This window comes from Lissotriton helveticus, chromosome 6, assembly GCF_964261635.1.
Source record: "Lissotriton helveticus chromosome 6, aLisHel1.1, whole genome shotgun sequence".
Taxonomy (NCBI): domain Eukaryota; kingdom Metazoa; phylum Chordata; class Amphibia; order Caudata; family Salamandridae; genus Lissotriton; species Lissotriton helveticus.
In genome coordinates this window covers 356,800,785-356,814,975 of record NC_136067.1, presented here as the reverse complement: position 1 = coordinate 356,814,975, position 14,191 = coordinate 356,800,785, and the positions used below count along the sequence as shown (strand labels likewise).

Genomic DNA, 14,191 nt, shown 5'->3' with positions numbered 1-14,191 from the left:
GGGCCACCTCCAGACAAAGAAGGCAAGAGGATGGACCTGGTGGGGAGAAGAATTGAACGGAATGCCGCAATGCACTGGCGCATGGCGAATTCCAATGCACTGCTCAACCGATACCAATACCAGATCCTGGAAGATCTGGGCCAGTTAATAAAGAACATGCCACAGGAATTCAAGCAAAGAGCGGAGAACCTTGTAGAAGAGGGGAAGAATGTAGCCAATTCTTGCCTCAAGACTGCCCTGGACGGAGCAGACACCTCCAGCAGGCTCATGATGATGGGCATCACGGAAAGAAGACACGCCTGGCTCAGAATTTCGGGCTTCAAACCAGCGGTGCAGCACAGCATCCTCAACACACCGTTCAACGGAGAAACGCTGTTCGGGGCTCCAGTTGACAAGAAGCTCAGTCAACTGAAGAAGGATAATGAAACTGCAAGATCCATGGGGGCACTGCAGTTCAGAGGTACTAAAAGGGGCACCCCTCACAAAGACCTAACGGGAGGGGAGGAATCCAGCCAGGAACATCACACCAGGCATTCCAACAAACCCACCAAGCAGACACCCAGACACAGCAGGGGCAGCAAAAGCAGTCCTGGCAGTACCAACCTAGAGGCCAGTCCTTTCACGGGAGAGGGAATGGACGTGGACAGAATAAGAGAGGGGGACAGCAACCCGCCTTTAAGTGACTCAATAAAACTCCATGTGCCCACCCAAGCAAAAACTCCCAGCATGAAGCACAAACACATCGGACAGGAGTTAAACGAACTAGACACCTCCGTACATGTAAGACCAGTGGGAGGAAGACTGAAACACTACTTCAGGGAGTGGAAGAGTATAACATCAGACAAATGGGTATTCAACATCATACAGTACGGGTACTGCATAGAGTTGGAAGGAAAGCCAACGGACAGGAAACCAAAAAGAAGGCTACTATCAAGAAAAGACCTAGAGCTCCTTCGGGAGGAAGCAAAGGAGTTCCTGCAAAAACAAGCCATAGAACCAGTACCTTACAGGGAAAGGAACAAGGGCGTATACTCCACATACTTCCTGGTACCAAAGGTGGACGAAACTATGAGACCCATCCTGGACCTAAGATTCTTAAACAAGTTCGTAAGAACGCAAAAGTTCAAGATGACCTCCCTACAAGAGGTACTTCCTCAATTGCAATGCGGGACTTCATAGTCACCATAGACCTAAAAGATGCCTACCTGCTCATCCCAATGAACAGAGGCCACAAGCACCTCCTCAGATTCATCATAGGAGAAGACCACTACCAGTTCACAACCCTGGAGTTCGGACTCAAATCGCCACCAATGGTTGTCACAAAGTGCCTCGCAACAGTCGTTACACACCTACGAAGGGAAGGGATACACGTGTACCCTTACCTGGACGACTGGCTGATCAAAGCAAGCTCATACAAAACGTGCAAGCAGCACGCGCAGAGAGTGACCAACACACTGATGAATCTAGGATTCTCCATCCATTGGGGAAAATCCTCCCTGGAACCAGAACAAATGAAAATCTTCCTTGGAGCACAGATCGACACCTTACAGAGCAAGGTGTTCCCCAGCGAGAAGAGAACGATAGCGCTCTTGAGGGAGACGCAGCTCGGACAGTGAGGACAGCGAGCAAAATCATGGGTATGATGGCATCATGCATACACCTAATGCCAAACGTACGGCTCCACATGAGACCTTTACAGGAATGACTACAGGATCAATGGTCACAAGCTACAGGTCGTTGGGAGGATCTAGAGGTTGTAACGCACGCAGTGCAGAAAGAGATGACATGGTGGAACATGGGGAACATAACAAGGGGGAAGCCTCTGACGCCACCAAGGCCAACAGTGACCATTACCACAGACGCGTCCCAGAAGGGATGGGGCGCTCACATGGAGGAACTCAAAGTAAGAGGCCTGTGGACACTAGCAGATGCGGTCAGACACATCAATTACCTGGAGTTGAAGACAGTTTTCCTAGCCTTAAAGGCCTTCCAAACAAAACTGGACAACCAGAGAGTGTTGATCCAGACAGACAACAGCGATGTTTTACATCAACAAGCAGGGGGGGACACAATCAGCCCCGCCCTCAAAACGTGCGCAGGAGATATGGAGATGGGCCATACCACTCAAAATAGACCTGCTAGCCATCCATCTGCCAGGGAAGGACAATGTAGAAGCAGACTGGCTCAGCAGACAGACATCGGCATCCCACGAGTGGGAACTCAATGCACAAGAGACAAGGAGGCTCTTCAGCAGGTGGGGGACATCGTCTGTAGACCTATTTGTGACACGCCAGAATGCAAAATGCCAAAACTTCGCATCCAGGTAGCCCGGGGAGGGCTCCCTGGGGAATGCCCTATGGATAGACTGGTCCAGGACATTTGCTTACGCTTTTCCCCCGATACCGCTGATACACAAGGTACTCATCAAGTGCAGAGCGAGCAACATGACCCTGATACTGGTCGCACCGCAGTGGGCCAGGCAGACATGGTACTCCCAGATCATGGAGATGACACAGAGCGCACCCCACAGATTCGGGAGGAGAAAAGACCTACTCTCCATGCAAAACGGAGAAGTGCTGCACCCGGAGCCAGAGAGCCTGAGCCTCGTAGCGTGGCTCCTGAGGACATAGAGTTTGCGCACTTGAAACTGCCAGAAAGCATCCTAAGGGTACTTCGGGAGGCACGAAGACCCAGCACACGGAAGTGCTACATAGCAAAATGGAAGAGATTTACACTGTGGTGCAGGAGGGAAAAGCTACACAATAAGATGAAAAAGGACTCGACAGTGCTAAAGTGCCTCACGCACCTGCTCAACAAAAATCTGAGCTCATCCTCCCTGAGAGTTCACTTGGCAGCGATAGTCGCTTACATGAGAGGAGAAATGTGCAAGAGTTTCTTCACATCACAGGTCGTTAAGAGATTCCTGGATGGACCAAAGAGGATCGCACCGCCAAAGAGGGTGCCACCATCTACATGGAACCTTAACCTAGTCCTAACGGAACTCATGAAGGAACCTTTCAAACCAATTCACAAGGCCTCTCTAGAAATGCTGACCATGAAAACAGCTTTCCTGGTAGCAATCACTTCACTGCGCAGAGTGAGCGAACTGCAGGCACTAACGCTACAGCAACCCTACATACAGATACACAGCGATAGGGTGGTGATGAGAACGGACCCACACTTCATGCCAAAGGTGGTGTCAAGGTTCCACTTGAACCAGACTATACAAATACCGAGTTTCTTCCAAAACCCAGCAACAAGAGCTGAAAGGGCACTGCACACCCTGGACGCCAGAAGGGCAGTCATGCACTACATTGAGAGAACGAAGGTACACAGGAAAACAAAGCAGTTCTTTGTGTCCTTCGCTAACAGTTTCATGGGGAAACCAGTAACTAAATGAACAATTGCGAGATGGATCGCCCAAACGATACAGTTCTGCCACAAGCGGGCAGGGCAGGAACTAGCAGAGGGGATACGTGCCCACTCGACCAGGAAAAAAGGAGCTACAATAGCCTTCCTAGCTAACACACCAATTCAGGACATATGCCTGGCGGCAACATGGGCTTCACTGCACACGTTCACGAAGCACTACTGTGTGGATATACAGATGAACAAGGAAGCACAAGTTGGACAAAGGGTGCTTCAACACATATTCAATAACCAACGCCCATCTTCTACCCAACCGCCACAAAAATGAGAAACCGCTACAAAGTCTATGCACAGCATAGTGAATCCAGAAAGATTCACGGTGCAAAACGAATAGTTTCTTACCTGTCGGTGTAGTTTTGCAGCTTTCTGGATTCACTAGCGAACCCACCCACCTCTGCCAGAAAGATGATGCTGGAGAGAAAAGGTGGTTAAAACAAAGACAATACTTGGAAAAAGAAACCTTAAAGGTTAAAGCGGTGAAAATACTTTAGTTGAACATTGCCATAACTTCGGTAACAAAACGAACATGAGAAAAAAGAATCCGAAGATGGCGCCCAAGTGTGGGAGCTTCCGCAGGAAGCGTGCCGACGTCTCCGGAAATACACCAAAAGGTGGGATGTCAATGCCCACCTGGGCTACGAAAAAAAAAAGAAAAAGAAAGAAAAGACTACGAATCCGGACCCAACCACAAGACCGCGGAATAATGCACAGCATAGTGAATCCAGAAAGATAATCAAGCTGCAAAACTACACCGACAGGTAAGAAACTATTGGACGTCGTCCGCATATATTGAAATTAAATGTGCAGTGTCATCTATCGGTAACCCCAGGTGTATGGCCGATTGTCTCAGGGCTATCGCTAGTGGCTCCAACTCTAAAACAAACAGTAAGGGGGAAAGAAGGCACTCCTGTTGCATGCCCCTGTGAATAGTATATTAGCGTGAGAATTCAGAATATTTCTTTAACATGTTGGCACAACTAGTCCCCTTGGCTTCATGTGTACACTTAAATGTGAAGTAAAATAATTTTTGCAGGTTGAATCCTTTTCTGGATTTACATGCGGTGGTTGGGTCCGGAATAGTCTATGTTTTTCTTGTTTTTTCTTTATTTTTATTTTTTTCTCTCTCTGACCCCTCGAATATATTCTTTTTAGAGTAACTAATACAATATCCCAAAAAATATACATAAAGAATCCTGTAAATGTTGAAATAAGGTTAACAGAAACAGTAATCAATTTTTGTTTAACAATTACACTAAATAACTAATACAGCGGGGAGGGGGTGGTACTCACATCTTCCCCCAACGTTGACGGTACCTGTTAGAGGAAGGAGCAGAGGTATGTTGTGCAAAGGTCCTGGGCAGAAAAGGAGCAATGGGGCCAAGTCAGAATCTCGAGTGGAAGCTCCAGTATGCCCCCTCCCTTTTTACCACGACTGCATGCAGAATAAGAAGGGAGGCCCAAGTTCCTGTACAGTGACTGAAGGGGGACTAGTGGGATAGGGGTCAGAGAAGGCCAGCTCAACGTGAATTCTACAGACCAAATACATGCAAACATCACATTTTAAACAAAAGAAAGGCAAACAAATACCTAGTCTATTTGAAACAAGAGGAGAAGTGGAAAATAATGAGAGATCACAAACTCTAAACAGGCATAGTTTAGCAGGTCGAGTTTGCCAATGGTATCCCTGCATGATGATAAAACATATTGATAGTAAATGCAAAGTGTCATTATTAGGAAACATTGATTAATACATTTATTATGTATATTATCTGATGCCATGCCATGCCATTGAAAATTCATTATTAATGTTTGTTTTGTATGTTTACTTCATTATGCCCACTGTATTTCCATTTTGGTTATTAGTACCCCTAGTCCTATTTATAATGCACATTTATGTTTAACACTTTGGTTTGCAAGCTGCCATAGGAATATAACAATCTGGGCATAAGGCTGTACAATAAAGTTTAGTATTCAGATATATGTGTTTACTGTGTGTTCTGAAATGGACAGCACTTGAAAATATTAATTTCTGTTATTGTGTTCTTCTTCCCAACAGGCTCCACTTCGGATAAGCGGAGTCCTGTTACCAGAGAGAGGTCACATTCACAGGACTCGGGCTCGTCATCTCTGTCTTCAAAAGCTTCAAGTAAATATTGGTTCCATCATTTACAAATCAAGTCAGTAACAAGCCCTGGTAGACTAAGGTCTGCCTGGGGCTGATGGTTTACAAATTGATATTGTGCAGTAGCTGTGTCGACATGCAACACGTCAGACTTTTAGCTGAGTTGACAAATGCCTCTGACCAGTGCACTTCCCTAACTGCATGCCAGTTCACCTTGATCTTTACTAAGACAGTGTTTAATAATTTTTTTATGTTTCTTGAGCTTTGTTATGAAAGTCAAACGTACTGTGCATTAACTGGCAGGTGCATGCAAGTTCCTCTTGCATGTGTAGTGTGCTGCTCGACAATCACACATATAATGTCCCTCACCATTTTTAGGTCGAGCCTGTCCCATTCCGCAGGAATGGATAGGATCGAATTCATGTCGGCAAAATCCTCTTCAAACTAAGGGGTTTCAGCCCGGCATTTTCTTGCAGTTCACGTGAACATGCATGAGCATTCACGGCCAGGGCTTCTCCTCCCCTAGCAGCACTCCTCCCACACCAGCAACTCCCCCCTCCCACACCAGCACCTCCCCTCTCTCTCCCCGCAAACACAGCCTTGCCGTAGCAGCACTCCTCCCACACCAGCACCTCCCCCCTCCCACACCAGCACCTCCCCTCTCTCTCCCCGCAAACACAGCCTTTCCTTTCATTTCTCCTCCCCCTCCCCAGCCCGTAGCAGCACTCCTCCTGGACATTGAGATCAGAGTATACACCAGGCATTCCGCAGATGGACCTACATCTCACGCCACTGCTGGTCTTACACCCTGCATATTGTCCCACATTTCACCCGACATATCAGCCTCTCTCATACTACCTCACCCCGCTGCTGCCCCAGTGACTGTGGGATCTTACACCAGCACATCAAGCCAGTCTCACCTCACAGATCCAATACCCCACCTCACCGCACAGCACAGCACACCCGTCAAACCTGCAGCTCACCCGTCAAACCTGTAGCTCACCCGTCAAACCTGTAGCTCACCCGTCAAACCTACAGCTCACTCGTCAAACCTACAGCTCACCCGTCAAACCTGCAGCTCACCCGTCAAACCTGCAGCTCACCCGTCAAACTTACAGCTCACCCGTCAAACCTACAGCTCACTCGTCAAACCTACAGCTCACCCGTCAAACCTGCAGCTCACCCGTCAAACCTGCAGCTCACCCGTCAAACCTGCAGCTCACCCGTCAAACTTACAGCTCACCCGTCAAACCTACAGCTCACTCGTCAAACCTACAGCTCACCCGTCAAACCTGCAGCTCACCCGTCAAACCTGCAGCTCACCCGTCAAACTTACAGCTCACCCGTCAAACCTACAGCTCACCCGTCAAACCTACAGCTCACCCGTGAAACCTACAGCTCACACGTCAAACCTGTAGCTCACCTTACACTTCGAAACCCAGAGATCAATCTGTGCTCTCTCACCTATGTGCTGCCGAACTCGCCGATCACATCTAACCCACAGCTCACTCACCCGTAGCCCACCCCACACATCATCTCGAAACACAACTCACCCACCCGACCTAGACACAGCTCATTCCGCACCACGTCTCTCACACTTAACCCACAGGCCTCATACACTACGCAAGTCACCTTAAAAGCCACATATAATCGCTCTCTCCGCGTAGGGGCGTAGCTATTATCCGTGCAGAAGGTGCAGTGGCACCATGGCCTTAGGACGGGGAAAGGCCGATGCATGGCCGCACACCTCAAGTCACGCACTGCGCTCTCCGCATTTCCCGCCAGAGCCCGGCGTCACGCACGCGGTCCCTGGATGCTCTGTCACTTCCCGCAGTAACATTAAAGCACAGATGCTGGTAAGCATCAGTAGGGGAGACCCCGGCCTGCGAGGACCCGGAAGCAAAGGCGCGTTAATATCAGGCGCCGTTTGTTTATCTTGAGCAGACAACTGGCGGCGTTTCATTTCTGGAGGTCCCTTTCTAATAAAGATAAGCAGCAGATGGGGCATACATCAGCCCCGTCACTGGGATGCGCAGTTTACAGCCTCTACCGGGCACTATAATTACCGCCGCTCCTTTCCCACCAGGAGCAGACGTGCACATTATGTATGCCAGGGTTTAAACTGAGTCCCCTGTGTCCTTCCATGCCCTTCAGTGCTCTGTGGGGGTGGGGTGGCCATACAAACGGCCCTAATATGTTCATCCCATTGCCTGTGTTGTCCAATGGTTGTTGCAAATGCTGGCATCTCTTCATATTGTTTCATTTGCCATTCATTCTTAATTCAGTTCACAAACTACCGCTCCAATGATAGGGGCTTATTTATAAGTCGCTTGCGCCGCCGGTATGTCACACGGGGCTTGTGAATAAACCCCATAGTACGGAGAGCGAGCCGAAGAGAGGTTATGGCCTTCCAGCCAGAGATGCCGACTTTGGATCGGCGGAACCATGTTCGAGCCTGTCCTTGGTCAGCTTTCAGTCAGTGATTCTGGGCATATCGCTTAATATCCCCGTGCCTACTTAGAAATGAATGTGTCCTTGTGTAAGGTAACTTAGTGCGTATGTAAAACGCTCCAATACGTTCGCCCTATATAAATCTGCAGAAAAAAATCAATAAGAAAAAAATTGTGACATCTGCTATTTACTGTGCCTAGAAACAGTAGACGTGTTTTATGAGGTATTCAATGAAGAAAAAAAAGGTTCGCGATAGCCACGATGCTTTCCTGAAGTCTATCTCTTGCTGCGTTTTCAATGTTGACAGATTACACCTATTGCCAAAAAAAGCCACGGCTGGGATGAAGCACATGAAAAACAAGCATTGGCATAGCCAATAGGTCTCGCTTGTGGGACCTTATAAGTATTTAGTTACAAGGATATTGTGCTGCAAAACAAAATACTTATAAGGTCCCACAAGCGAGACCTATTGGCTATGGCTACCACGTGTTCAAACATGAACGCGCATCAGCCTCCCTCCATTTGCCGCACAGCACATCAAAGGGCTTCGCCCAGCGTGCGCTCTGCGGCTTCTCGGCTTCTCCTCCCCTAACTTCCTTGCATTTCTCCTCCCCCTCCCCAGCCAGCTTCCCCCAGGCCGTGTTCCCTCATCCCTTGCACCCCCTCCTCCTTCAGCTTATCACATTCTTCAAACTAAAAATGCGTCCCCGCTTTTAGCATGCAGGGGCCTAAAGTGATTGCATTAACCAAACTAGTTTTCCTACCCAATTTTTTTGCCCGACAGATAAAGGTAAGTTGCATTTATATTTTCCATTTAAGGTATGTGCGTTGTATTGTGTATGTCTGTACGTAAACATCTACCAAAATCCCCCAGGATCAGAGTTCACTTACTTTTATTTATGCACTTTGACTGCTGCCCAGATCAGTGATGAGTGCTTGGCAAAGAATAAATAGTAATAATAAAATACATTTTCATGCAGATTTTAATAATGCTAATCAGTAAGTGGCCACATCAAAGGCTCTGTGCCACTTTCACCCACACAGCAACACTTACAGACACGCAACGCCACTCACACCCACGCAAGCCCGCTATCATCCACGCAACAACACACTCACCCACGCAACGCCACTCACCCAAACAACACCACTCACACACGCAACGCAACTCATCCACGCAACCCCACTCATCCACGCAACCCCACTCATCGACGCAACGCCACTCACACACGCAACGCCACTCACACACGCAACGCCACTCACACATGCAACGCCACTCACACATGCAACGCCACTCACACATGCAACGCCACTCACACACGCACCGCCACTCACACACGCAACACCACTCACACACGCAACACCACTCACACACGCAACGCCACTCACACATGCAATGCCACTCACACACGCAACGCCACTCACACACGCAACGCCACTCACACACGCAACGCCACTCACACACGCAATGCCACTCACACACGCAACGCCACTCACACATGCAACGCCACTCACACACGCAACGCCACTCACATACGCAACGCCACTCACACACGCAACGCCACTCACACACGCAACGCCACTCACACACGCAACGCCACTCACACACGCAACGCCACTCACACACGCAACGCCACTCACACACGCAACGCAACTCATCCACGCAACCCCACTCATCGACGCAATGCCACTCACACACGCAATGCCACTCACACACGCAACGCCACTCACACACGCAACGCCACTCACACACGCAACGCCACTCACACATGCAACGCCACTCACACATGCAACGCCACTCACACGCAACGCCACTCACACACGCAACGCCACTCACACACGCAACGCCACTCACACACGCAACACCACTCACACACGCAACGCAACTCATCATATTGTGCTGCAAAACTAAATACTTATAAGGTCCCACAAGCGAGACCTATTGGCAATGCCAATCCTTGTTTGTTATGGTTTCTGTATTCTAGCTGCTATAGGCAGGGCTCGACTGGCCATTGTGCCACTCTGATTGGTTGCAGGCTAGGGGGCTGCTTTCGGAGCTGGATTGCAGCCATGAACCAACCATTTGCCCATGGCCCCATTCCAGTCATGGTTTCCTGCATTGTGGTGTTGGTTTAAACATTTTTCCAGATATGATTTTGCCTTCCAGTCCTTCCTGGCTGCGTGTTCTGTGCACAGTTCCTATATTCCCTGCCAAATTACATAAAAGTTGTATAGCATGACAGGGCCACTGGTGGTACAGTTTTGGTACTCACCTGACCCTTGCAGGCCTTTGGTCCCAAAGACTGGAACTGTAAGTTGTATACTTACCTGTATAACAGCATTATTGTTTTCCTGCATAGGAAAATATTGAACTCTTTGAAAATTGTTGACTTTTGAAACTGAAAAGTATTTTTATTTAAAAACATACCTATCTTATTGTGAAGATCTTGGTCTTAAAATAAAACACAAACAAATCTTATTTATTATAGAGTTGGTGTGGATCTCCTTTTTGAGTCTTGCGTCGTGTGTGCAAGAAATGTATGATTCTACTCTGTGCTAGGCCTAAGGTTGCTCGACCACACTACCACTAATAGAGCATCTTGGGATTGCATCGAGCCCAGTACACTTTTGGGGAATCTCTGGACTCTGTGCACGGTGTAACCACCTAATGACTGTAGCATATACAGAGCGAGCTTCCTACAAAACCTCTGGACTGGTTGCAGGCTAACACATGCGATTGCATACGTGTGCGGGCTGCGCATGTGAGGCTACCTTATTGCTCAGCCAAGTATCTTTGCACAGGTAGTCTGTCACAAAGGAATCATTCAGGCATTGGTATTGACCTTGGGAAGGCCTTAGAATGTAACTGGGCATTCCTTTTGTAGGTCTGTGGTGCTTACCGATGGTCTGCGGTGCTTAAACTGCATTACACAATATAGGTGAAATCTGCAGTTGAGTACAGTATGACCCTGCTTAGTCCTACAGGGTCCACCGAGGTATCAATCTACGGGCAAACATGCATCCCAAGTGTAGAACCACAGTCCCTGGCATCATACGGAAACTGCTTATGACACTGTAAGAATTCTCATATTCCCCTTGCTCAGCTCATAATCGGATTCTAGCACTTTACGCCTCCTACTCGGGCAAAGTGAATTCTCTGCTGCCCAACAGGAGAATGAAAGTTCTCCCCACACAATAGAACCATTAACAGTGCTTAACCCAGTTTCTAGTTAGAAAGAAGCCATAGTAAAATGTATATCATGCCATTGATGAATTACCATGGAATGCAATGGTGCTATCACCCTCAGTGACCTAACTTCTGATTGCCAGAGAAGTGGTGTTCTCAGCTCGAGCGGTATTCTCAGCTCAGTGCATGGGCCAGCGACCAACCACTGTTATGTGTCATGCACTTGCTCTTGGAACTACCTTTCCATTTCTTGGCACAATAACATCAAATTATAAGATGAACAATGTGCAGTACAGCATACAATGCCATAACACTGGGCATTTCTGTTTGGTAACTGTCCAAAGGTTAATCGAAGGAAAAGTTTCAGTTTGCATTATCCAGAATTTTTAGTGTTTTTCTAGTGTGAAATAGGAGGTATTTGTAAGTTGTACATTTTGAGATGACGTTCTGCATAAACTTAACATCTAACATTTTGTCTGTGTTTATTGTAGGCCTGGCATTCTGTGGTGAATTGTCTATTTCACTCACCACAGAGGAAACAGTGAAATCTCCCCACCAAGCAGTAATCAGCAGCACAGAGGATGGTGTAATCTCTTGTGAAAGACTCACGGGAGACAGAAGTTGCCCCACTAATGCAAACAAACACTCTCCAGCTGCAAATGAACAATGTGAGAGCAGCAGCCAAAAACAGAGTGTGAAGCCCTCTTCTGTGTCTATTACCTCATCATCCTCATCCTCTCCTTCTTCCTCATCCTCAACCCCTGCACAAAAGGCCTTTGTTCTTCAGACACCTCAGTGTTCCATGACTAAAGGAAACAAGCAGCCACCTGTTGTGTTTCTCCCTAAACTAGTGTATGACATTGTTACATCCACTGATGTCAGTGGACTGCCAAAGTCATCTGCTTTACTACCTCATCAATCTGTGATGTGGGCAAGTTCATTCCGTCCACTCCTGAGCAAAATGATGACTTGCACTGAGCAGTCTCTTTACTACCGCCAGTGGACGCTTCCCAAACATCTTCATATGGACTACACCAACAGAGGGGATGGCCGGATGGACACCTTCCATCCCAGGAGGCTTCTGTTGAGTGGGCCACCACAGGTATGTATCCCCCCAAACAAATGTACATACAGTATTGTAACCCGCTAAGAAAAATTTGAATTAAATGATCACATTTGATTCTTCTGCCATTAAAAAAAGTAATTTTCATAAACTAGTTTAATGATGTCGGTCACCATTCAGAATGAATTTAATTATTTGCACCGATATTGAGTTTAGGTGTTATAATCTATTGCTTGATTTGCCTAAAGTCCTTGTCCTGATTTACAAAATCAGGATTTCTGAAGTGTATCTGTCTATGTGGACATTCCCTATCCCCAATTTGTTTATCGTGATCCATGGATTTGTGGACCTTCCTGCGTGGAACACATTAGTGAAAACAGACAATCATGATTGCAGTGAATCATTCGGATGCTTACCTGAAGAAGAATATATGTATATTTTTAATATATTATTTGTCTTCATATCTGTTATTTGTTAGTATGGAAATCTTGAGGAAGTATTTCAATAAAGTTAATTTGCTATCAATAATTAGGTATTTTCTAGAATTGCGTTGTTGTTATGAGACATATGCAAAAGGCACAATTGATGGACGACATGCTGGACAATGCAAACATTCCCCCCAGTCATAAGGATCTATCATTCTTTTGCTCATCGCACCACCCTAGTTTGTACCCAGCCATTTGCAAATCAATCTTGACCCTCTTCCTTATGGGACCAGTCCATCCTGAACTGCCAAGCCAGGTCCTCCCTGGACCGTAAACCAGCATCCTGGGACCGGTTTCAGGGCATCACCCTTCATCAGCCAGGCCAGCTTTAATCCAGTGAGGTCACAACATTTCAGTTGTTGTATTTTGGGTGAAGCGTATTTGTAAGGTCCTATGACCAACAGATTGGTCAATTCTAGCCAGACTGTTTGAGTCAAAGTGCCCTGGTTGCTATGCAAAGATCTGCACAGTGCATGAAAGGTGGAAGGGCAGATTTCGATGGAGAGCATGGGAACTGAGGGGCATATTACCAACAACTAGCGATATTTATCGCCAAATGGGCCTAGCGAGTTTCTTTTTATTGCCAAGCATCGCCGGATATTATTGCAGAGATAACGTGCTATTAGCAGCGTTTATCTCTAAAGCGATAAAATATCCGGCGATAGCGGCGAAATGCGTGAATATCGCTGAGAATACAGCGATATTCACGCATTAACGCCAATAGGGTCTTAGCCATAATATCCACCTCCCATTGGATATTATGGCTAAGAACTGGTCTGAGCAGGCGTTAGCTTTTGGAGATATTCGCGCTTAGCGCGAATATTTCCATCGCTATGCCTGCCTTGCTAATAGGCGATAGCAACGTTAGCGACTGCTTTCAGTCGCTAACTGGTTAGATACGCCCACTTTGCATGTCATTAGCGGTAAATATCGCTGACATGTAAAGCGGGCCCCAAAATGGTCGCTATCGCCTAAAAGCTGTCGCTACCTGCTGTTAGCGACAGCTTGCTAATTGGGCGATAGAATTATCGCCGCTTATCCAGATAGAGGCTGCAGGCATCAACGGGAGTCTGGAAGTAGGTCAGGGATCACCAGATCCCAGGTCGGATTCACGGGGGACCTCCTTGTGGTGTTGGGCCACTCAAACTCGGGCCGTGGGCATCGGGTGCAGAGTGGTGCGGACTTGCGAATTTGTTCAGAGAAAGACTCTGGTTCTTGAGCAAGTCCGGTGCTCTCGGGAGACAGAGTCTTTGGAGGGAAGGCAGGGCAGGACTTCTGGGTTCTGTCGGGCTGCTGGCTGCATGACTTGCAGGGATTCTGCTGGAGCAGGCCAAGGTTGGGACAGTCCGGTAGGGCTGTTTTGCTAAGGCAGTTGGTGTCCCACTCTTCTTCTTTCAGCACGGCTTGTCGGTCCTTCTTCTTCTTCTCCTTGCTTGTCTTAGGAGGCAAGGTTCAGG

The 14,191-nt window shown here is 47.6% G+C and overlaps 1 protein-coding gene across 1 annotated transcript in view; it reads left to right on the top strand.

Annotated features, from left to right (window-relative positions):
- GREB1 (growth regulating estrogen receptor binding 1) overlaps positions 1–14,191 on the top strand; it is a 656,933-nt gene that overhangs the window by 499,217 nt on the left and 143,525 nt on the right. Inside the window, exons 21-22 of the mRNA XM_078647791.1 lie at positions 5,486–5,575; positions 11,678–12,288. Coding sequence (XP_078503917.1) covers positions 5,486–5,575; positions 11,678–12,288 — 701 coding nt within the window. The remainder of the gene's footprint in view (positions 1–5,485; positions 5,576–11,677; positions 12,289–14,191) is intronic.